General features: G+C 41.1%; 1 protein-coding gene across 3 annotated transcripts in view; it reads right to left on the bottom strand.

Moving 5' to 3' along the window:
- phkb (phosphorylase kinase, beta) overlaps nt 1-22,370 on the bottom strand; it is a gene marked incomplete at its 5' end in the record, with an annotated part of 67,959 nt that overhangs the window by 28,381 nt on the left and 17,208 nt on the right. For all 3 annotated transcript variants that reach the window (XM_083697388.1, XM_083697389.1, XM_083697387.1), the window contains 8 exons: nt 173-228; nt 9,321-9,415; nt 10,595-10,753; nt 11,310-11,387; nt 11,560-11,617; nt 14,028-14,225; nt 15,130-15,225; nt 17,578-17,641. In XM_083697388.1, the coding sequence (XP_083553514.1) occupies nt 173-228; nt 9,321-9,415; nt 10,595-10,753; nt 11,310-11,387; nt 11,560-11,617; nt 14,028-14,225; nt 15,130-15,225; nt 17,578-17,641 (804 nt within the window). The remainder of the gene's footprint in view (nt 1-172; nt 229-9,320; nt 9,416-10,594; nt 10,754-11,309; nt 11,388-11,559; nt 11,618-14,027; nt 14,226-15,129; nt 15,226-17,577; nt 17,642-22,370) is intronic.

Genomic DNA, 22,370 nt, shown 5'->3' with positions numbered 1-22,370 from the left:
CACTACAATGTAAGTCGCTTTGGATAAATGACATATTATATGGATAAGCATTGGCTCAGTCTCACACATGTGTGGGGGCTGGGGCATGTGCTCACTCACTCACTCACTCACTCACTCACACACACTCACACTCACACATCTCTCCTATTCTTCTTTCCAAGCACACACGTACCTCTGGCTCTCAGCAATCAGGGCAACATGGATCACCACATCATTATCGATAGGTCCCTGAGAGACACAGAGACACACACACGGGGGGGGGAGAGAGATAGGTATTCAGTTAAAACAGATGACAATAACAGCATACTTTATTGCTACCTCAGCTCAATTCTTTTTACAATACATTGCAGTCACAATCCTTCCACTAGCAAAATAAAGCTTTTTAAATAGGCAATGAAGGAGAGGAGGGAGAAGGAATAACCATAGCCTGTCATTACAGTGTAACACTGGTAATCTTGGAGTGATAATACACTGATTTCACATTGGCCACATCAGATTAGATTCAACTTTATTGTCATTGCGCAGAGTACAAGTACAGAGACAACGAAATGCAGTTAGCGTCTAACCAGAAGTGCAAAATAGCAGAAGTGCAATGAACAGTATTTACAGGTAGTGCAATATATGATCAGTAGTAGTGCAGTGTAATATAGAATAATATAAGCAGTATAATATAGCAGTGCAGTATAGCAGTATGTGAGTAACAGTAGCATTATAGTAGAATAAATAGTTACAGTATGAGCAGTGTAGCAGCATATGAGCTGTATGGGTAATGCAGTCTAGCAGTATATATGTATTAACAGTAACATGAGGTAGATGCCGAATAAATATAAATATGGAATGCCGTATAAACAGTATAAACAAGTATGTACAGTATGTGCAGTAGTATTAAAGAAAATATAGGATATGTGCATTATGTGCATTATGAACAGTATGAACAGGTATGTACAGAAGAGCAGTGGTAATGAGTAAGAGAAGGGGAGGGGAGTATAGTGCAATAGTGCAATTGTCCGGGTGGGGGGGGGGGGGGGGGGGGGGGTTGCGGGGGTAGTAGTTTGTCAATCAGGAGTGCCAAATGTTTTTCTTTCCCAATCTCTTTTTTTTCTCACCTCTTTTATTCAGAAGTAAACGACAATAATGAAGGTCGCAAATACGAAAATTGTTTAGAGGGTGTAGAAATGATGAACACATGTCAAAGTCTTTCTCCAGTAATCACATTTCATTTGAGCAAGGCCAAAGCTGAACCTTTCTGAAAGAGTTATCTTTGAGAGAGCATGAGTTGATGAATTTGCATCATAGTTAAATACATGCCCTTATGTTTCGCAAATGCCTTTGCTGCGTCTGCCTCAGCTCCTGAATCCCAGGAGGTGGCATTTCAGAGAGATAAGTGATTTGTAAACAGAGTGAATCATATCCTTTGAGTTTAAATGACTAAAATCCCCGGGCCATTAGAAAGGAACATCTTGTGATTCGTGGGAGGGCCGTTCATCAGAGGGGAAGTGCTACTTCTGAGGGGCTCGGCAGGAAGCCTGCGATGCTGAAGAGGCTGGAAGCCATTTTGTTTGGGCGAAAATCATTGTTATCATCAATCAGAGAAGAGAGGGAGGGATGGGGAGAGAGAGAAAGTGAGGGGGAGAGAGGGAGGGAGGGAGGGAGAGCGAGAGAGAGAGAGACACACACACACAAACAGAGACATTCAAATAAATTTCTTTTGATTAATTGTTAACAGTGGCTTCAAAAACACAGCCATGGAAATCTCTCGTTAGCAGTTTGCTCCAAAAAACAAAGGAACCATTTGAGCAGTGGAGGAAATAAAGATGGAAACAACATTAAGGGGGAATTGGAGAAAAAAAAAAACTCTCTCTCTCTTTCATGATTCACCTGTGACATGCAATTGGCTTTTTAGTGTGCAACATGAATAAATTGAGTAGCTGTCAGAAAAGCTAACAAATTGGAAAAAATGCCATCCTGCAACTACTCTTCTCTCTCTCACACTGGGTTGTTGAGAAGAAGAAATTCAATAAATTTATCCTGAAGTGAAACACTCTGTCTCCCTGAGAAATTACTTGGCTACATTTGACAAACTAGTAAACCTTTTTGCAAAACAAGCTTACAGTAAGTCAGGAGGATGTCTACAAATATAATTGAAATTCATATCGGCTTCATTAGAGATATTGCCCAAATTAAAATCAGTGAAATGTGACACAGTGTTGCTGATGGAGTGAGAGGGAGCAGACTCCTCTGGGCCTTTTCTCTCTTGCATCACGACTACCCGAAACCACTCTGCAAAAATATGTGCCATACAGTATGCATACAGATTGTGTTGCACAAAGTAAAACTCTGCACGCATCTGGTAAAGCACCATAGCTAAGCAGAAGTATTATGCCTCTGAGATCAAAAAAATGCAAGTAACTGAAATAGAAAAATTTACACTGTCTCCCCTGAGCATGTACATTGTGGATGTAATACAATACACAATTATAGCACACACTGAAAGTACGCTTCAAAGGTTCTGAAAATAATATACAGTCACTCCATAAATGATGACTAAGAATGAAGAATTTCACCCAAAAAAATTAAACACGTTTCTAAAGTGAGGCTTAAATAGAGTACTGTGGCCATTTGAGTGTCAATTCAAGCAATTTCTCCTCTGTTTTCCTCTCTTGAAGACTAGCTCTCTCAGTCAGTCCCTTCCTATCCCTCCCCGTGAGGGAGTTTGCAGTGAGCCAGTGCTGGGCCCTGCTGAGTGACTGAGTCCACCTATCCACTGACCCAGGCTAACAGGCTCAAGGTTACACAGCGCCAGAGGGACTGGCCATGGTCTGATATAGAACTGGCATGAATGACGGCCTGGCCCTTCATAGTGCTACAGTAGCACGCGTATAGACACATAGCACACTCCACTCTCAACACTAGCACATCCAATCAATCCATTCAAAATGTACATAGACATTCTCCCACACACTTACAGTATGCAACCATGAGTGTGTACTATATATTTGAACACGCACACACACATAAACGTGCATGCACAGACACAATTTATTTTCCTTAGACTCCTATCCATCTCCTTCAACATACAATGCCAAAATCAAATTCAATGGCATTCAGAGAAATATGTGATCTGACTGGCTAAAACTGCGTTCCAAGCCATGGATTAGCACAGAAACTTAAAATACATATCTAACATACCAACATTCTAACCACACTACACTGATGGATGTCGTAAAACTGATAGCTAGCATCGGAGAAATTCTAGCAAGCTAACACACTCATTCCCTAGCTACTCTACAAGTCATGACCACCAGTGCTGTAGCTACAGTAGCTACTTTTCTTTCCCACGTAAGATGACTTCTTTACAAGAGAATGCAGCTGGCTAACTAGTTGGCTATATGGGAAATAATAACAGTATTCCTATGTTGGCATACGTGTCATTTTTTATTCTAAACTGGAACCTACTTGAACTGAAGGGATCTGCACATCAGATTTGCCATTGGGATTCAAGCATCAATATTGTGAATTCCTGGGGAAATATGTATGGACTACCTGGCGGCTAGCTTCCTCCTGGGAAAGTTTGTGAGAAGTGACAATAACCAAATATGGCTGTCACAAAGTTACTGTACATGTTACAGCCTATGTGCGGGATTTTGAGGGAACTATAATTATTTGATGTATTAACACTGCAGAATTCCAAGGCGTCATAGGGTGTGTAGAACACTGAAGGTGTGCATTAGCAACGTTGTTCGCACTCTTCCATTCATTTTAGGAGTCAATTCCTAACGGCTAAAATAGCAAGCCATGCTAAACAAATAATCACACACATTTTGTTGAGCTAAGCAAAATATTACACTCTCAGTTGTACATATACTGTAAGCATATCTGCATGACAGGGTGTGCATTAACAGCCGATATCTGCACGATTCTCGACCTGCGGTGTGTGACTTGACTGAGAGAGAGATATTTTGTTCAACAAAACCACATACTGTCCTTTTACGTCATTCTCAAGGACAAACACAGGGTTCATCACAGTTGGCTGTCACACATGCAATATAGTGTCTATTAAGTCAGAGTCACAAAGGAATTAAATATTGAAAGTATATTTCATAGAGAGAGAGAAAAGTGTAAGAAGAAAGTATGCAAAGGGTAAAGAAAAAATACATAATTCCCTTTCCTACTCACAACGCAATCTTATGTCTTATGGTTGGGCTCCTTGCAAGCAGAACCATAGCCTATATTCTAAGAGTTATACAGTTCTTTGACGTTCTGGGGCTTTGACTGAATCCATTGAAACTCAAAATATTGAAATGCTTTTATTTTCCCGGTCTCAGTAAAAAGGACATTTTTGATGGTATGTTTACAAGGTTATTGGCATATTTTACTCTTTTTATAAGTTGTACCTTATTTTTACACTTATCTTGGGAACAGCTAACTGCTGTGCATTGCCAAATAACTACCCAATTGATTTCAAAACTGTCTGGATGATCCAACAACACCCCAGGTAATACAAAAATAAGGTCTTTTAAAAGGTAAATTATCCCTTAATTTCTTAAAGCCATCTAATACTGGTAATAAAAAACTGCTAAAACGACCATATTTCCTTGTATTTTACATTTCCAGGTAACATGAACAAGCCTTCCTTATTGAACTTGGTTTGGGATATCCTTTCAAAGTCACACAATGCAACGAGGCACACAGACAGAGGCACAATCACTTCACAGGAATTGAAAAGTTGAGAAATTGGATTCCTTGGTGCATAATTGTAGTGGGACCCTTGCTGAGAATTTGATGCGGATCGCCCTCTCTCTGGGCATTCTGCAGATATATTAGGTTTAGCCGGCAATCCTTACGACAAAAAAAAAAAATCAATTTATATTAAGCTGAGACCCTATGAAAGCTCCAGGAGCTCGGGCCTTGTCAAACCTGCTGTATTTGATATAACTCCCATTGAGATTCTGCAGGGGAGACTGGGAGAGATAAGAAGACAGATTACTAAAGGCTATGAACGCACTCAGTATGAGTGCTGTGGGCTGTAGCAGCGAGGGTCACAGAGTAGACACACCAGAGTGCAGACACTCCGCAACGTCCACTTGTCAATGCTGGGGAGAGCCAATACAATAAAGCCCTTTAAGCTGACAGAATCAGTCCCATATATTGAAGTACCCGTATTTCCATTATGGATTAAAGGCCTATTCAAAAATGGGAATGGGTACGGAGGGTACAGAGCCATGCCGAGGCGTGGGAGGTGCTGTGTGTCTGTGTGCCAGTAATTACTCCGAAAATGAAAATCTATACATTTTTCCATTTCCTACTAGCCACCCATAAGCTGTTTTAAACGCACAAAGGTTGCTCTGGCATGTGGGCATGACCTGGCATTGACCCTGGCTCAGTACTCAGTCACCATGCCAGAATAATAATGTGCTCATTTCATGGATGATGACAGACAACTGTTGTTTTATCCAAATGCAAACCTGTCTGTCAAGCAGAAGGCACAGGGCGAAATGTTCATTTTTTATGTACATTTTGATGTACTATAAGGAGGAAACAATTCATATAATGTATACCTGCATAATTACCTGTATAATTATTGTGTAAATCACAAAAAAACACATACATTGCACATTTTCACATAAAGAAAAACATGGATTTTTATGTATCGTCAATTTACGATCAAATCTGTGCGAAAGAACATTTTACAGAGGAAGAGTACACAATTCCACACACCACTGCAGTGAAGCTTGGCCACACTAAACTGTAGCTAGAGACTGGGAAAGCCAATGCATTCATTCTAGCCAATAACAAGCCAATAAGCCAGCCATGGAGGCAAAAAACAAGGGCCAAACTTCAAAAAGCTATTTAATGCAGCTTTGGCTTGGGATCGGGGCTTGCAAAGTTGCAAAGCACACACTGTGATCCACTTTTGCTGTCACATTATGTGAGAGATGGCCTACTCCCACAACGTTCAGGTCACCGGCCATTTCTCCAGGGCTCCTACTGTCAATGCGTGGTGTGCTCCGAGCTCTACCGGCCCGTCATCAAGCCATTTGGCATCTGTGCCCTAGGACTGATGAGCATTATTTATCTTTGGATGCAGACCACCTTCTCTATCTCTCGGTCTCTCCCTCCATCTGTCTCATCTATCTCTGTCTTTCACTGCACCTACATCTCTCCCTCCCTCCCTCCCTCTCTCTCTCCCTCCCTCCTTCCTTCTCTCTGAAGGGGTCTGTTTGTGCTTCATACTGTGTGATGGCCAATTGAAGCCCTCTCACCTTCAGACCTTATCACAGACACGTGGGTGAGTGACAGCTCCCGGGACACGCTGTGCTTTGGAAAATTTCCATTAACCTTGTTCTGCGAGTTCCACAAAATCACTCTGTTAGGGAGGGAGCAGTATCTGTTATGGGGACTGCTACAGAGCTTCAGTACAGTAAAGTACATGGACACAGATCCCTTTTTTGCTGTAAATAGGTTTCCTTGTGCGTGTGTGCGTGCATGCCTTTCTACAGACATATGGGGTATGATAACTCTTCACTGGCTCTTGTTATGTGTTTATTTGGAGAGTGTTTTCTGAAACAAACTGAGGTGTGTTTGATCATCTGACTCACCCTCAGAGCTCGGCGAATGCATCGCCTCTCATGTGGAACGAACCACAGACAAGGAGCATTCATTTCACATTCAGCTAAAGGCTTTGAAATAGAAAATAAAACAACCAACCATTATGATGAACATAATGATGTTGGTTTAATGCTGCAGTATCTATGCCAATTCATAAGTTTATAAAGAATGTGAAAAATGTACACAGAACCAACCATAGTCAGTTTCTTATTATTTGCAAATAATTCACTGTCACAGACTCTTGAAATATTGTCACTGTTTCAATTGAGAGGATAATGTAAGGCATTATGCTCTTTGCATTACGTTTTTGTACGGTAATGCAAAAATATGTACAGTATACAGTACACTTTTATGAATAACAGACATATCTCTCATGCTCTCGTGAATAATCTAGTACTATGGACATTATCCATGGGACCAAATGAACTGTCAAATCTACAGTACCAGCTGTAGGCTAACTAATATGTTTCTGTGGCAAGTGGCAACTGACAACTGCCAGCTGCATGAACTATCGTTGGAGTTCAATGCTGGTAGTGGCCTCCTCTCTCAGGTTACAATACATCAAGCTACAAATTACAAAACTGTTCCTAAGTTTTGCACTTTCCCTCATGGTTTAGTGCTCCTTCTAAAAATAACAACCTTAACGGTGAGTCTGCGGCAGTCTTCCCATGGTCAGAATCATGTTGTATCATGTTGAAGATGCCCATTTCATTTGGCTTGGCTTTCAGTCTGGTGATAAACTGAACTTGTTGTCCTCTACAAATGATGTAGCGCCCCTCCTTGTGTGAATTGGTGACCATTATTCAAACATATGACTGAAAAGATACCAGAACCTGGAGTGCTTATTTGATTCATTGTGAGTCTTGCTTCTTACAGCTTTGCCTTTATTTTAATTTATTTTAAATCCAGGGATTTGAGGTAGGCTGAAAAGTTATCTTAGCTTGTAGTGTTTATTTAATTCACTTTCAAGGATTTTTGACAATACTATTCGAAACCAGTCAATTGGCCCAGGGCTTCTAGTGTTAAGTAGCTGTTCGGCAGTTAATTTCAAATGTTTCGAGAAATACAGTTGGATGCACCGTGGCGACACAATGAGAGACACAGAGTGCGTCTTTAAGTGGCACTCTGATGCTGGGAGAATCTTAGGGAAATGAGAGCACAAATCAAGCATAAATTCCATGTGAAAGCTCAGCACGCCCACACGCAGCCGCACTGCCCGGAGACCGAGAGGGGAGGACGGTGATGCTGAGGCAATGAGACAGCCACTCTCTGTGCGCTTGTGTACATTATGCAATCCCCTCCCACCACGCTCCTCGCTTCCCCGCGATGCAGAGCTGTTGCCTTGCCTTGTGTGGCCGTGCGAGATGCTTGAGAGAGAGAGAGAGAGAGGTAGGGTGGCTTCAACCTCTGTGCAAGAGAGAGTGAGCTGCTTAGCTGAGCTGAGCTTTCGGGGTCATGAATAAAACAATGAGCCTGTTTTTCCATGGAGGTGAGTATAGTATGCATGCAAGGGGAAAGCTAAACTGATGCTGAGTTCTGTAGACTGCAGTCTGATCTCCTAGCCCCCTCCCTGTCGCTTTTTAACGCTCATCTGAGCCTTGTTTTGAATATACAGTAGTATGGTGAATTTTAATATGTAAGAATGTGACATCTTAATCAATGTGAGAAAAAAGGCAGGCATAATTCATGTGTAATTATCAATTAATTAATCTAGAGACAGCCTTTCTTCATTCTTTTGAATAGTGTGGCGCAGAAGATGGTTGTGGGAGGTTGGCAGAGGGGGTCAAACCTGATTGGACAAGAGCTAGAGGATGGTCATTTTCCTGTAAAAATGTAACTATACAGTATATTGTGCTGTGGGTGATGATTACATTGAAAATGTATGTACATCTTATCACTACAATAGATATAGTGAGAAACTTTGACTGAGAAAGCCACGCCCCCCTCACAATGCTGTTTTCCATTGTTGCGCAGTAAAATATAGAGAAGTGAAAAATCTGCCGAGTCGTCATGAATTCAGAAAGATTTGTAGCACAGCGCTCGTCATTAAACATGGTACATTTTTGTTTTTGGGGTGTTTGCTTAAACTCTTGTCCTTCTAGACACATAGTCTTTTTTTCAAGAGCAAGAAGAGTTTTCATGCATGGATGAGATCCAAAAGAAAAAAAGCTTTGCTGTAGGTGCTAGCTAGTGGTGCTGGATAGATAGCAGATTTCCAGTAGCATAATGTACCAAGAGTGGAATAGTCAAATAAATTAATTGTTCTCTCTCTCTTATTTGTTTATATTATACTAAAAACTATTTTGTTGTCTTATTGTTGATAACCTCATCCTGCGCCGACAAGCAATTTCCTATAGTTAAAGCAGTGCTGGTGCGTTTATTCACCTTTTACTATGTGCTTGAGTGACGTAGCCTACAGCGTTAGATTGTGGTGAAAAACATTGAAATCCTACATACACTTAAAAGCAGACAATTAATTACAACTCAAATTATCATCATCATATTCAATAATGACACAACATATTGAAATACTGAAGATACAAGTTAATCAATACTGATTTGGGGTGTCTAACTTAAAATTGCTCTTTCAGGGTGGTGATCTAACTTGATTGGACAAGGGCCAGACAGGGGATGGTAATGTGAGGGTGGGAGTCTAACCTGATTGGACAAGGGCCAGACAGGGGATGGTGATGTGAGGGTGGATGTCTAACCTGATTGGAGTATCTCATGCTGACGTTCCTCTGGTCCTGCCGGGGGACATAGCGATGGATGGGGTCAATATCGTTAGGGCTGATCAGCTCGTCCACTGGAGAGGAAACATTGCAAAGTGGAAAAGTGAGCAAAGTTGACTCTTAATAGCCCTTACCTCCTATGCACTTCTAGAGATCTAAGATAATTTGGTAGGTATTCGTTAATATTGTAAAAGCTCCTCTTTGTCCACTGATACTATTGGGTTGGTGGAGCTATTATCATCCCGCTTATACTTTCCCAATTCCTTAAGATCCCTGGAACTGCATAAGTGGTAGAGGGTAGGGGCTCGGGGGTAGGAATCTCTTGAAATCAAGGTGGTGACCTCTGCATTCTGACATAACCATACAGTTCAACCTCCCCAGTGAGACCTCCATTCTGACAGCAGGGTCAGTACAGACAGCAGGTTGGTCAAGGGCAGGGTTGATACAAAAATAACTTTGAAGTAAGACTATAGACTACAGTACCATATCTCCAATAGCCAGCTTTCCACAGCAGGGCTTACGCTGTGCGTGCCAGTGCATGCCAAGGCCAGTTGCTTTTCCACAGTCACTCCCGGGCTTCAACAGGGCTTACTCCAGGACTATTTGGTGCTTAAAACTCAGGCTTTTAGTCTCCTATTCTCCCGTCCTTATGAGGTCAAACGGGGCTATGGGCGCAGTTTAGCACAAGGGCAGGATATTCATGGATGATGAGCATAATCCAAGTTATCTCGCTGTAACTACACAATCAAAAATCTTATTCAATGAAAATTTAATAAGGCTGTTTACAAATACAATTGTCATGAAGTGCTTAAGTTACCAGAACCTGTGAAACTAGAGGATTTGATGTGTTGCTAGTGTCTCCATAGTTCGCCACCTTACGAACTGCAAAATGAAAACAAACTGGAGATCATATGGGGCGGGACTAGAAAGCCGAACTGTGGCAATTCAAACAGGCTTGTTCACTAGGCTCGAAGTACCGGGCTTTGAGCAATAGCTGGCTGCTAGTAAGCCTTGGCATGCACTGGAAGCACTATCGAAAAGCAGCTATTGATATACCAACAATTTAAAAGGACGGGGGCGCACGCACGCACACGCACACAGACACAGACAAACACACGCACACACTTCTTAGTTTCCCATTTTCACAGTTGCTACTACTTTTTTGCAGTAACAGAGGACCTCTGCACTCTGGCAGTGGGGTCAGTAAATACAGACACAGAGAGGTCAGAACCGACCGAGCGTAGCTGACTGACCTAGCAGCCTGGCGATGTTGTAGAGCGCCTGGCCCCAAAGGAACAGCATGCCATCACGGCCTGAGTTGCTAGGGAAACGCTTCTGGCTGCCACGCTTCCTCTGCTCCCCCTCCACAAAGTCGGCAGGTACATGGTAGTACTTGGGGATGACAGCATGGCCTGGACCCCGAGACACACAAGACAGGAGGTACAGTAAAGTACATTACTATGGAATTGGAAATGTATTCATGAATGGCTTACAATTTATTTTCTTATCAATCGATCAATCATATTGAAATTCTTGAGTCTTGAGTCTTAGTTCCTGAAATGGAATTTCACCATAGAGGTGGCAGAGGCTGATAATAAATAAAAAAAAGAGTTAACTATTCAACTAAAGCAGCACATGCTTTAGAGACGATTGGCTCTTGAGACCTCTATTGCAGCACATACAGCATACCAAGCCTCTTGGAAAAGGAGAAAAACCCTCCTGCAGTTCAATAAAATGGGTCGGTGAAAATCACACTCAATATATGGGACCTGAATATGGATGGATAGACTTCAACAAGTGTAATGTGCAAGTTCTCAAAGACTCCCACTGATGCCAACTTGAATGTGTTTGTGTGAGTGGGCCTGGCAGTGTGATTGATTGACAGTGTGTGTGTGTGTGTGTGTGTGTGTGTGTGTAGTTTCATTCTGTAAGAACCTGTGCGTATACACAAATTGAGGAGGAACTCACCATCAAAGGACTGAAAAATAATAGGCTCTAATAGGTCTTGATATTCTTTGACTTGGGCTTTGTTCCCTCTGAAGACCCCTGCAAACCAAATACAGGTCATTATTTACATGAGGACTAAAAAGGAACAGAACAGTAGCTTCAGATTATGTTCTAACTTCAGCTTCAGCACTTAAAACACAAACTCATACTTTCAAGCTATAACATGATATCAACATAACAACCAGTGAACTTTTGATTGTGTAAAACTCACCATCAATCATCATGTAGATGAAAAAGATGGGAAACTCGCATTCAATTCCATCAAAAAGCTGAAAAAGAAAAGAATATGAGATTTTCATAAAATCATCTCTGAAGAAATGGAATCATTATAAAAGAGAGCATGCATGCATGCACGTGCACATAGACACAGACACAGACACAGACACAGACACAGACACAGACACAGACACAGAGCAGAGACACAGAGCGTGTAAAGTGTACTTCTTAACAGGTGATGACTGGTGAGACAAATTCAAACCGTTTAACTGACAATTACTTACGAGATGTTATCAGAATCCCAGCCAACCAGAAACTCTATTATGGAGTTTAAGACTTCCCCCCTCTCCTCCCCATCTCTACGTACATAAATCATCTGGGTTTGAAATTAAAAAACAACTCGGATGTAGAGATGTTTGCAAAGCGAAACAGCAACATTTCATATTAATAATTCAATTTTGAATAATTTCTTCAACTGAGGAGTTTGAACAGTGACTGTGTGAGGATGTAAGTGTTGAGTGCCTTCTTAAGTATATTGATCATGTGTCAGATACTGTCCACGGTTCTCTACGATTCAAAGATCACTCACATTCTTAATCTGGCATGCACACTATGTTCTACCTAAATAACTCACACACAGACCAAGACCAAAGCTCAAATAAAATCATTGTTAATTCTTACATGTACAAAGTGAGTGGTCAATTTACATTATGACTTATTATGGCTAGAAATATCTAAACACTGAATAAAGGATATCACCGTTATCAAGTGTTGCTCTTGAAAATGGCTTGCGCTTCTAGTCACCTAAGAAATCTCTCTGAGAAGACTTTTTAAGGTGGTAAAGGCTACTAGATTTTCTCGCCTTTGAGAGTGGCGGCTCTCAAGCCCTCCTGAAAATGTAATTAAGACTTTGTTATCACTGTCCTCGATCTTTGCAGATAATCTCCATGGCAATAGGAGATAAAAGACAGTATATCTTGCAGCTACAACATAATGAAATAAAAGCTGTTAATTGGAATGGTCACACGTCTTTTCAGACGTTTGGCTGTTATAAGGAAAATAATTGGTATAATTTTATCAATGTACTGTATGTGTGCTGGCAGTGTAAGTGTGTGTGTGTGTGTGTGTGTGTGTGTGTGTGTTTTTACTACACTGCATGTGTGTGTGTGTGTGTGTGTGTGTGTAGGTGTGTAGGTGTGTAGGTGTGCATGTGTATGTCTGTGCCAGCAGAGATAAGGTACAAAGTGGTGGACATTAGATAAAGTGCTGGTGCTGTTGGGGTGGAGAGTGCAGTCACTGAGGCCTACAGTACTTGTGCAGTAAACAACCAGTTATCCCATGAGGTTTGTGCCTCAGCTGCTACATAGATTGTAAAAGTGTATATAACACGCCAGGATACACACTTCTGCTGGTAACAGGTAAATACCATGGAAGCTACAGTACCAAGCAATGCATACTTCAATGGAGTAAACCTGGAATGCCTTCCTGCCAAAACTACTATGTTCATAATCATCACTAATACTGTATAGGCTAAAGCATAAATCAGTGGCGCTGGTAAAATCCACCGGATGCCATCATCTTCCATCCCCAATGGAGAGTCTGACTTAGTGTGGTCCTCTGTGGCTCAGTTGGTAGAGCATGGCGCGAACAACGCTTAGGTTGGGGGATCAATTCCCGCTGGGATCATATATACTGACAAATGTATGCACTCACTACAATGTAAGTCACTTTGGATAAAAGCGTCAGCTAAATGGCATATATTAGACTACATTGAATCTAATGGTACGTAATACTACATGAATTACCAAAACACACTGGATAAAATATACTAAATTATTCATTAGGCATTTTAAGATGTCACATCCAGCTTCCCATATACCCAATGAGGTGACAGTAACCTGTTGATTGCACCTTTGCCTAAAACCTCTAATGAATCTTTAACAAAATGTGAAGCTCTACTTATTCTTCTGTTTTGGAAATGCCCTGTGAACTGAAACGCCTCCTCTCCCTCCAATTTCTCTCTCTTAAATCCAAGCTCATTAATTCTGGGAGGTCAGTGCAGCGGCTAATGCAATGATTTGCTCTGTGTTAAGTAGCTGCCCTGCTTCCAATTCAGTCCCTGCATGCACACACAGCAGCTAATTCTGGAGCTCATATGGCTTCAGTGCACTAAATCAGATGGGATTTATACCCACAGCAGACACACTTGTGTGGCCTCTGACATGAGGGGGAAAGACTGCAGGATTAAAAGATGAATTAGAAAAAAAAATATCTGAGGAAGAAGAGCACATAAATAATTAAAAAAATAAAATAATCATTTCAGGGCTCAATTTAAGACACAGATTAAGCCTACTCCTCGACTAAAAGGCACTTTCAATAGAGCGTGATCAAGTCCAGGACTTGGCTAAATCTGTGTTTAGGAAACCACCCCTTGGAGATTTGTCTTTTAAACCTTAGACCAACCTTCATTTCGGCGGGTTTGTAGTATCTCCTGTTCTTGTCCTCGTTGGCAGTGCGGTAGCCGTCGCGCAGGAAACGCTTGAAGCCGTACTTCCCCTTCAATTTGCGCACCACCTTGTCCAGGGTCTGGCTGCAGAGGGCGTCATCGTCCACGGCGAACGCTGGGTAGCTGATGCAGGGCAGGAGGGCAGCGTCGGTGTTCTGTAAGAGTTCAGAGTTATTTTTTGATGTGAGACATAGATACAGGCTTTTTATTAAAGGTGTAATCTAGAATTCAAACAAACAACAAAGCTGTCTCGTCACTTTTTTGGTAAACAGCTAAAACAGCTAAAAAATAGAGATCCCAGATTGCCCCTTTAACGGTGTAGAATGTACGTTTTTGGCTTTTAAAAAACTAAAAATTATACATTTAGAATGTTGCACGTAACGATCAGGTGGAGACTATATGGGTACGCCAGTATGTGCACAGGTATTCTGCAGTAAAGTGCATAACCTACATTCTGCACCTTTAAACTTCTAAAGTATGAAATCATTTGGAACAAACTTAAATTCCATAAATAAAGCCTTTCTCCTGTGTGCCTTGTAGTCTCCCTGGTGGTAAAGGTTTAAAGCACCAGGGGGACCCACTCTCTCGACTAATGGCCACTTTCCAACATTAAAAAGCGAAACATTTAATAACATATTAGTCCAAGAGTCATATATAATTAAGAGCTTTAATGCTGTACTTGCATAAGCCTTACTCCTCACCTTCACCCCCCGCCCCATCTTCTCCTCATACCCCTCGCCTCACTCTGACCCCACCTCGGTCTCTCTCCAATCAACACACCTATATAGTGAGTACATTCCAGCACAAATTATCCCCAATTAAACTCACTCACTTACTTACTTCTCTACACAATCTCTTTACAATCTAAGCTGGACACTGGACAATGTGTCCAGTTAGTACAAAGCAGGACCTGGGTCAAATACATATCAAATACTTGTAGTTTGTGTTGTATAATTAAACCTATTGAATAGACCTGAACAAACTCTCAAGTATTTGTATTTAACCCAGGTCTGGTACAAAGTAGTGTTTGGCAATAAATGGCCTACAGTCTTCACTCACATGGGATCTGGACTCTCTGGGCAGCAGGGAGCACAGCGTCTGTCTGTTCCGGTTGTGTGCATCCAGGTCCACAAAGATGACTGACCAGGAGCAACCCTGCGCCACACACAGAGCACATACAAGCCTCATATTCACTGGTTGTTACTCAATTTCATTGATGAAATGGACATGGCTACTGTTCACTGCGTTTAGATTCAACGGTTGAGGTAGCCTAAAGCCATTATCCCCTCTTAAAGCACTGCCTTCCAACTTGGCCACTTGTGAGCCTTGGGACTGCGGGGCACGGATAGCAGCTACTGACTGAGCCCAGCATGGCATGATATTGGCCTGTCACACAGCAGCTGTCACCACCATTTCCACAACAGATATGCAGGCCTATATATGCAGGCTTCAACCACTACCCTGAGAGCACTTGATTCAGCATATCATGCGGCTCTCAGGTTCATTACCAACCACAAATGTCTGACACATTGTGATCTCTACAGTGCTGTTGGCTGGTTGTCATTGCATAGGCTCAAACATTGGTATACTCTGATTTATAAGGCAATACTGGGTAAAATGCCACTTTATCTCTGTTCCTTTTTGGAAAATAAATATCAGTTATGGTCTCACTTGCACTTGCTTTTAACGGTCCCAAAATAAGAATAGGTCATGGTAGAATTAGTTTTAGCTACTCAGCTCAGTGGAATTCTGGAATTCTCTCCAGAACAGTTTAAAACTTGAGGATCTAGTCACTTTGGTGGAGTTTAAACACTTGGTTTATGCAAATGTCACAGCCCCTGAAAAGCCTTCATACTGTATATGCAGGAAATATCAAATGTCACACAGCTGAACAGCTACACATGAACAGACGGATTGGCACACACACACACACACACACACACACACACACACACACACACACACACACACACACACACAATGTTGCAGAGGCTGCACTCCACACACACAGTAACATTTCTATCGTTTTTAGCAATTGAACAGGGAAAACATTAACAACAAAAAAAGAAAGCTGCACTCCAATATTATACCCGACACCTCATCAGACTAACACCAGCTTCAAAAACAGTATTAAACCCTCTGGTCTTACACTACAGAGAATGTATTACACAACCATTTTGATATTTTGGGTACAGAGCTAAAAAGTGTTGTTTTCTTTCCAATAATTTGAGCACTGTGTGTGGGAGCACTTCAAACATGATGAGTCATCCAATCACCTCAACGACACATCTCATTTTAGACTGTTTTTTTTCATCCCCAGTATACCTACACACAAGCCTCTCAGAGTAGAACTGTAACCATAGCTCACTGCTACAGTATGTTCCAATATCTACACTAGAATTAAGCAATGTACAGTATTGGTCATGCATTCTAACTGGTATGCTAGCGTGGATATTTGAATACAGCCTTGAGTGCTATTTTTCTGGATTAACTTCCTGCTCTTGACTTGATAGACCTCAAACGTTACTGTTCCAAATGTCCCTTCATCCATGCATTTCTTGACTGATCCATCAACAAAGCTCATATGAAGGTTACAAACTTTCTTTCATTCTAAGCAGTTTCTTATGCAAGTCATATGCATTATGGATGAATTGGACCAGAGCCCCTTTCAAGCTTTTAGCCATCAGAGTGTGTATCAACACACTCACTGACTTCCTTCGTGATAAGCATAGTGCAAGGTTTGCGAGACGGGGTGTGTGATCCTTTCCATCATGACCGATGCATATTAGTAGCTTACTTTTATTCACTACTACAACTACTATGGGACTGACTGAGTTCAAACAACGGTCATCTGTATGCTACAAAACTGCGTTAGCCCAACTGGCATAAACACAAGTTGATGTGCATTATCTGCTTGAAACGACTCATTCTATGTGCATGAATGGACGAAACGTGAAAACACTCTTTTGTTTTCAGGAATATAACAATGCTAGGTGGACGTCTTCACTTTTCCAATCCATTAGCACATATAATGGATGGCCCCCCTTTCTTCCTGTCTTTACTTCCTCTAGACACCAAAACAAATTAATCCTGCTAATGGACACAAAAAGAAGCAATGAAAGAAATCAAGAAAATGGGAAGTGGTGATCTATCAAAGGCGTCAATTCAGCTCTGAGAACTACATAACCACATTCAATAAATGCCCCTGATTGTGTGCAACGTTAATGACAATGGTAGGGTCATTTGCATCTGCATCACAGTACTGGCTTCAGATGAATTCAATTCAACAATTCTGCTATGATCACCTACCAACTCTTGATGATGGGACCGCCGATTTGAAATATGAATCTGCTGCTATCTATAATGCAATCTCAATGGATCAGAAGCTGTTATACAAGAGTCGCATTTGGGTAATTAATATCCTAACTTTCTTTCTTTTTTTTGTCTGCACAGTATGTGAGAATAGGTGGCTGTATCTGAGAGAAAGTGGAGGATAAAAACAATTACCTGATTTCCAAACAGGTTGAATCCATTGATGGCCTCGAGGGCGGCCTTGGACAGGCCCACAGAACTGCAATAGAGAGAAATGTCTTGAGAGTCCAATAAAAAGCTCTTTATCACAGTTAATGCATATTTTCATTCATTTTCCTTTGTTTATATTACATTCATCAAAGGTTGTTTCATTGCAAACATACAGTAACAAACTACAAATGGAGACTGAAGTCGTTCCCCCTTTTACCCAATTCTCTCCTTTCTCCTCAACATTTTCTATTGAAAGTTTAAACATCAGCTCACTTTGGGGTCTATTCTGATTTATTTGTGCTGCGCACCTTTTACACACTTTTACACAATTCCCATTTTGAAAAGATGCTTACATATCTCGCCAAATAGGCGTTCCAGACTTTACGCTATTGAAAAATATGCCAAGTTTGCCATGTGAAATTTCTAATGTGGGGATTAATTTTGTTTGGGGGGGGGGGGGGGGGGGGGTCTTCAAAGCAGTGCAACATGTTTGTGTCCTCTCTATCGATTTCATTAAAATTATTTAAACCACAGGCACAGAAAGATGTACAGTGCCTTCAGAAAGTATTCAGACCTCTTCACTTTTTCCACATTTTGTTGTGTTATAGACTCAATTCAGTCCACACACAACACCCCAGAATGACAAAGCGAAAACAGGTTTTTAGAAATGTAAGTAAATTTATTAAAATTGAAATACAGAAATACCTCATGTAGATAAGTATTCAGACCATTTGCTATGACACAAGCTGACACTATCTGAAACTGAAATTAGCTAAAATGCAGAAATGTCATGCACAAATCACTCAATAAGTTAAATTGAGTCCATCTTAATGCAAGGGTAATAGTTCATATAATTTTGGAATTAATATCTTTGTTTTTATAGGGTCTCTGATTTGCATAGGAATCAATTACACGCTGTGTGGATTAGGTTGTCATTACAAACTGAGCAAATGGAGAGGAACAAATCTGCTCAGGGATGCGACCCTGAGGCCTGGGGAGACTTACAAAAATCTACAAAGTTGAATGGTGGAGAGGAAAATGCACAGTCGATGGGACATCATATCAGTCACTCTACAAAATTGGTCAATAACCAAGTGGCCAAAAAGAATCCCTTAATGGAAAATAATCTCTCTCATACCCATAATTGTGTTTGCAACAATGAATTGAAGTGATATAGCAAAGAAAGTGGCTGGAAATGTGTTTATTTGGTTTTACTACAAAGCATTAAGTTTGGTGCAAATCCAGCACATGCAATGCAGTTTCTGCACGATATCTCGTGTGAAGAATAGTGGTAGCTGCATCAAGTTATGGGTATGTTTGTCACCGGCAGGGACTGGGGAGTTTGTCAGGATCAAGATTAAATTATTAAATTTGCTGAGTTGGTAGTGATATCCTAATCTACACACTGTGTAATTGATTCCTATGCAAATCAGAGACCCTATAAAAACAGATAGATATTAATTCCAAAATTACGTGAAATGTTATCCTTGCATTAAGATGGACTCAATTCAACTTATCGAGTGATTTGTGATGACATTTCTGCATTTTAGCTAATTTTAAGAGTGTCATAGCAAAGGTTCTGAATACTTATGTACATGAGGTATTTCTGTATTTCAATTTTAATAAATGTACTTAATTTTCTAAAAACCTGTTTTCGGTTTATCATTCTGGGGTATTGTGTGTGGATTGATGGCAAATTCTTTTATTTTAAGCATTTTAAATTGAGTCTATAACACAACAACATGTGGAAAAAGTGAATGGGTCTGAATACTTTCCAAAGGCACTGTATATGTTTTTCAATTATTTACAGTGTCACTTCAACAAATGGCCATGACATGAGCAATATTACATTACCCGATTAGCCTACTGTTGAATAAACCGTCATCCATAAAATACTAATAGCATAAGATGCAATTTCGAACCCTGGTCTTAATGCAACCTCTCCAGCACGCAGGGAACATGGAGATTTTGTGTGTACAATATCTGATGAGAATACGCGTATATGCAACACACCCTTCAAATGTGAGTTATAGCACATACTGGCTGACATTAGAATACAGCTGGAGCTCTGCACGCACATTAGGCACGTAAAGCACAGATCCTCACACGTAAGGTGGTACACAGGGAAATGAGAAGAGACCCCTTTAAGCATCGCAAAATAAGCTATTGGTTACCTTTAGAATATGTGCAAGACAATCACAATATAAAAGTCTAAATGTTTATCAATGCTTAATGTAAGGTATTTCACACTGTCCAATGCTCACTATGCTGAGAAAATACCAATTCCTTGGTCATTTTGTATCCCTTTCTCCTCTCAATGACTCTCTCTAGAATGAAAAAGGAAACTTGGCAATGATAGTTGTGAGATATGCTGACTTGAAAATGTGTTCAATACCATTAGAGGAGGCCAAATCGATACAAAATGCAGAAAACTAGAAGGTAATTTAAAACTTTAAACTTATTTTAGAAGAGCACAGTTGAAACCAGCTCCCCAATGCACGCTGCCGCCTCTCTGACAAAATCATCAGCAATGATCACAATCAAGCTACATAGGGCTTTTTGAAAGTGTACCGACTTTCTGACCATACCTGGCTGGACAACACAGCAAAAAGCTGTCAACACTTCAGATCATGATTCTTCAGTAGGAAGTCAAAGAAGGAAATGTGGAAATAGTGTGGGACCAAACAAAATAGTATACTACTGTATATATATATGCACACAGTATATTTTCAATATATATGTTATTCCTTGAAAGAGGCACAGATACTTTACTGAACTTAGCTTCAAGCCATACAAGTGCATAGCTCACATTGGCTCCTGCTCTGAACAGCTGTAATTACTTGGTAGTAAGATCCCTGCTAGACTTTAAGAACACCCTACGTTCGTCATTTGATTAAAGCAGATGCTACACATTTTTGCGCTGTCTGTTTTTAAATATGCATTAATAAGAGCCATCTTTTTATGGACATTCTTACATTAGAAGTTTACATACAGTGCTGTTTGAAAGTATGTGAACTCCTTGTGCAATTATAGATTTGTTTTTATTTTTTACCATGTACCACTGAAATCTTTATTTAATCAGAACCAGTCTTTTTTATCTGACATAACAGGTTTGTATTTACCAATTCCATATGTTGGTTTAGAGGAAATCATGCGTGTAGTAGAAACACAAAATTATAAACAAATTAGTGCAGGTGCAAAAATAAGTTAACCCCAAGTTGCATTGGTTAGAAACCTGGTCAGTTTTGTGTTACCCATACAGGTGAATGCAAAACACACAATGCCGAGAGGAAAGGAGACCTCAGAGGACATCAGAAAGAGGGTAGTGAGAGCACATCAGTCTGGGGAAGTTTATAAAATCATCTCAACAAGAACTGAGCTCGATCAGTCCACTGTGAGCCAAATCATTTACAAATTAGATTAGATTAGATTAGATTCAACTTTATTGTCATTGTGCAGAGTACAAGTACAGAGACAACGAAATGCAGTTAGCGTCTAACCAGAAGTGCAAAAAAGCAGTATAGTATAAGTAGTGCAGTGTAAGCAGTATATGAATTAGTAGTAGCATTATAAGCAGAATAAATAGAATGCAGTATGAACAGTGACAGCAGCATATGAGCTGTATAGGCAATGCAGTATAAGCAGTATATATGTATTAACAGTAACATTAGAGTAAATAGCAGAATAAATATGGAATGGCGTATGAACAGTATAAACAGGTATGTACAGTATGTACAGATATGTGCAGTGTATTAACAGTAGTATTAAAAGAAAAATATAAGGATATGTGCATTATGAACAGTATAGACAGATTATGAACAGTATAGACAGATATGTACAGAAGAGCAGTGGTATGTAGTAAGAGCAGTGTGTACAAGTGAGGATACAGTATGTACAGTTTATAGGAATACTGTAGGGTAAGAGTAGTGCAATTGTCCGGGGGGGGGGGGGGGGGGGTGCAGGGGTTGGTAGGTTGTCACCTAGGTGCAGAGTTGGAGTTCAGTAGGGTGACAGCCGCAGGGAAGAAGCTTCCTCTGAACCTGCTGGTTCGGGTGCGGAGAGACCTGTAGCGCCTCCCGGAGGGGAGTGGGGTGAACAGTCTATGATTGGGGTGAGAAATGTCCTTGACGATGCTGCGTGCCTTACGCAAGCATCGTTTGCCCTGGACAGCCTCAATGGAGGGGAGTGAGGAACCGGTGATGCGTTGGGCAGTTTTCACCACCCTCTGCAGTGCTTTCCGGTCAGAGGCAGAGCAGTTGCCATACCATACTGTGACACAGTTGATGAGGATGCTCTCGATGGTGCAGCGGTAGAAGTTCACCAGGATCTGAGGAGACAGATGGACCTTCTTTAGTCTCCTCAGGAAGAAGAGATGCTGGTGAGCCTTCATCAGGGTAGAGGTGTTGAGGGTCCAAGAGAGATCCTCAGAGATGTGGACACCCAGAAACTTGAAGCTGGTGACTCGCTCCACCTCAGTCCTGTTGATGAGGATGGGGGTGTGTGTGCCAGCTTTTGACTTCCTGAAGTCCACAATGAGCTCTTTGGTCTTCCTGGTGTTGAGAGCCAGGTTGTTGTCGTTGCACCACACTGTTAGGTGCTGGACCTCCTCCCTGTAGGCCGACTCATCGTTGTTGCTGATGAGACCAATCACCGTTGTGTCGTCTGCGAACTTAACAATGGTGTTTGAGCCATGTACAGGTGTGCAGTCGTAGGTGAAGAGGGAGTAAAGGAGGGGGCTCAGCACACAGCCTTGTGGAACGCCGGTGTTCAGGGTGAGG

This window comes from Argentina silus (assembly GCF_951799395.1).
Source record: "Argentina silus genome assembly, chromosome: 2".
Taxonomy (NCBI): domain Eukaryota; kingdom Metazoa; phylum Chordata; class Actinopteri; order Argentiniformes; family Argentinidae; genus Argentina; species Argentina silus.
The sequence above is the reverse complement of the archived record's forward strand: the minus strand, read 5'-3'. Positions and strand labels throughout refer to the sequence as shown.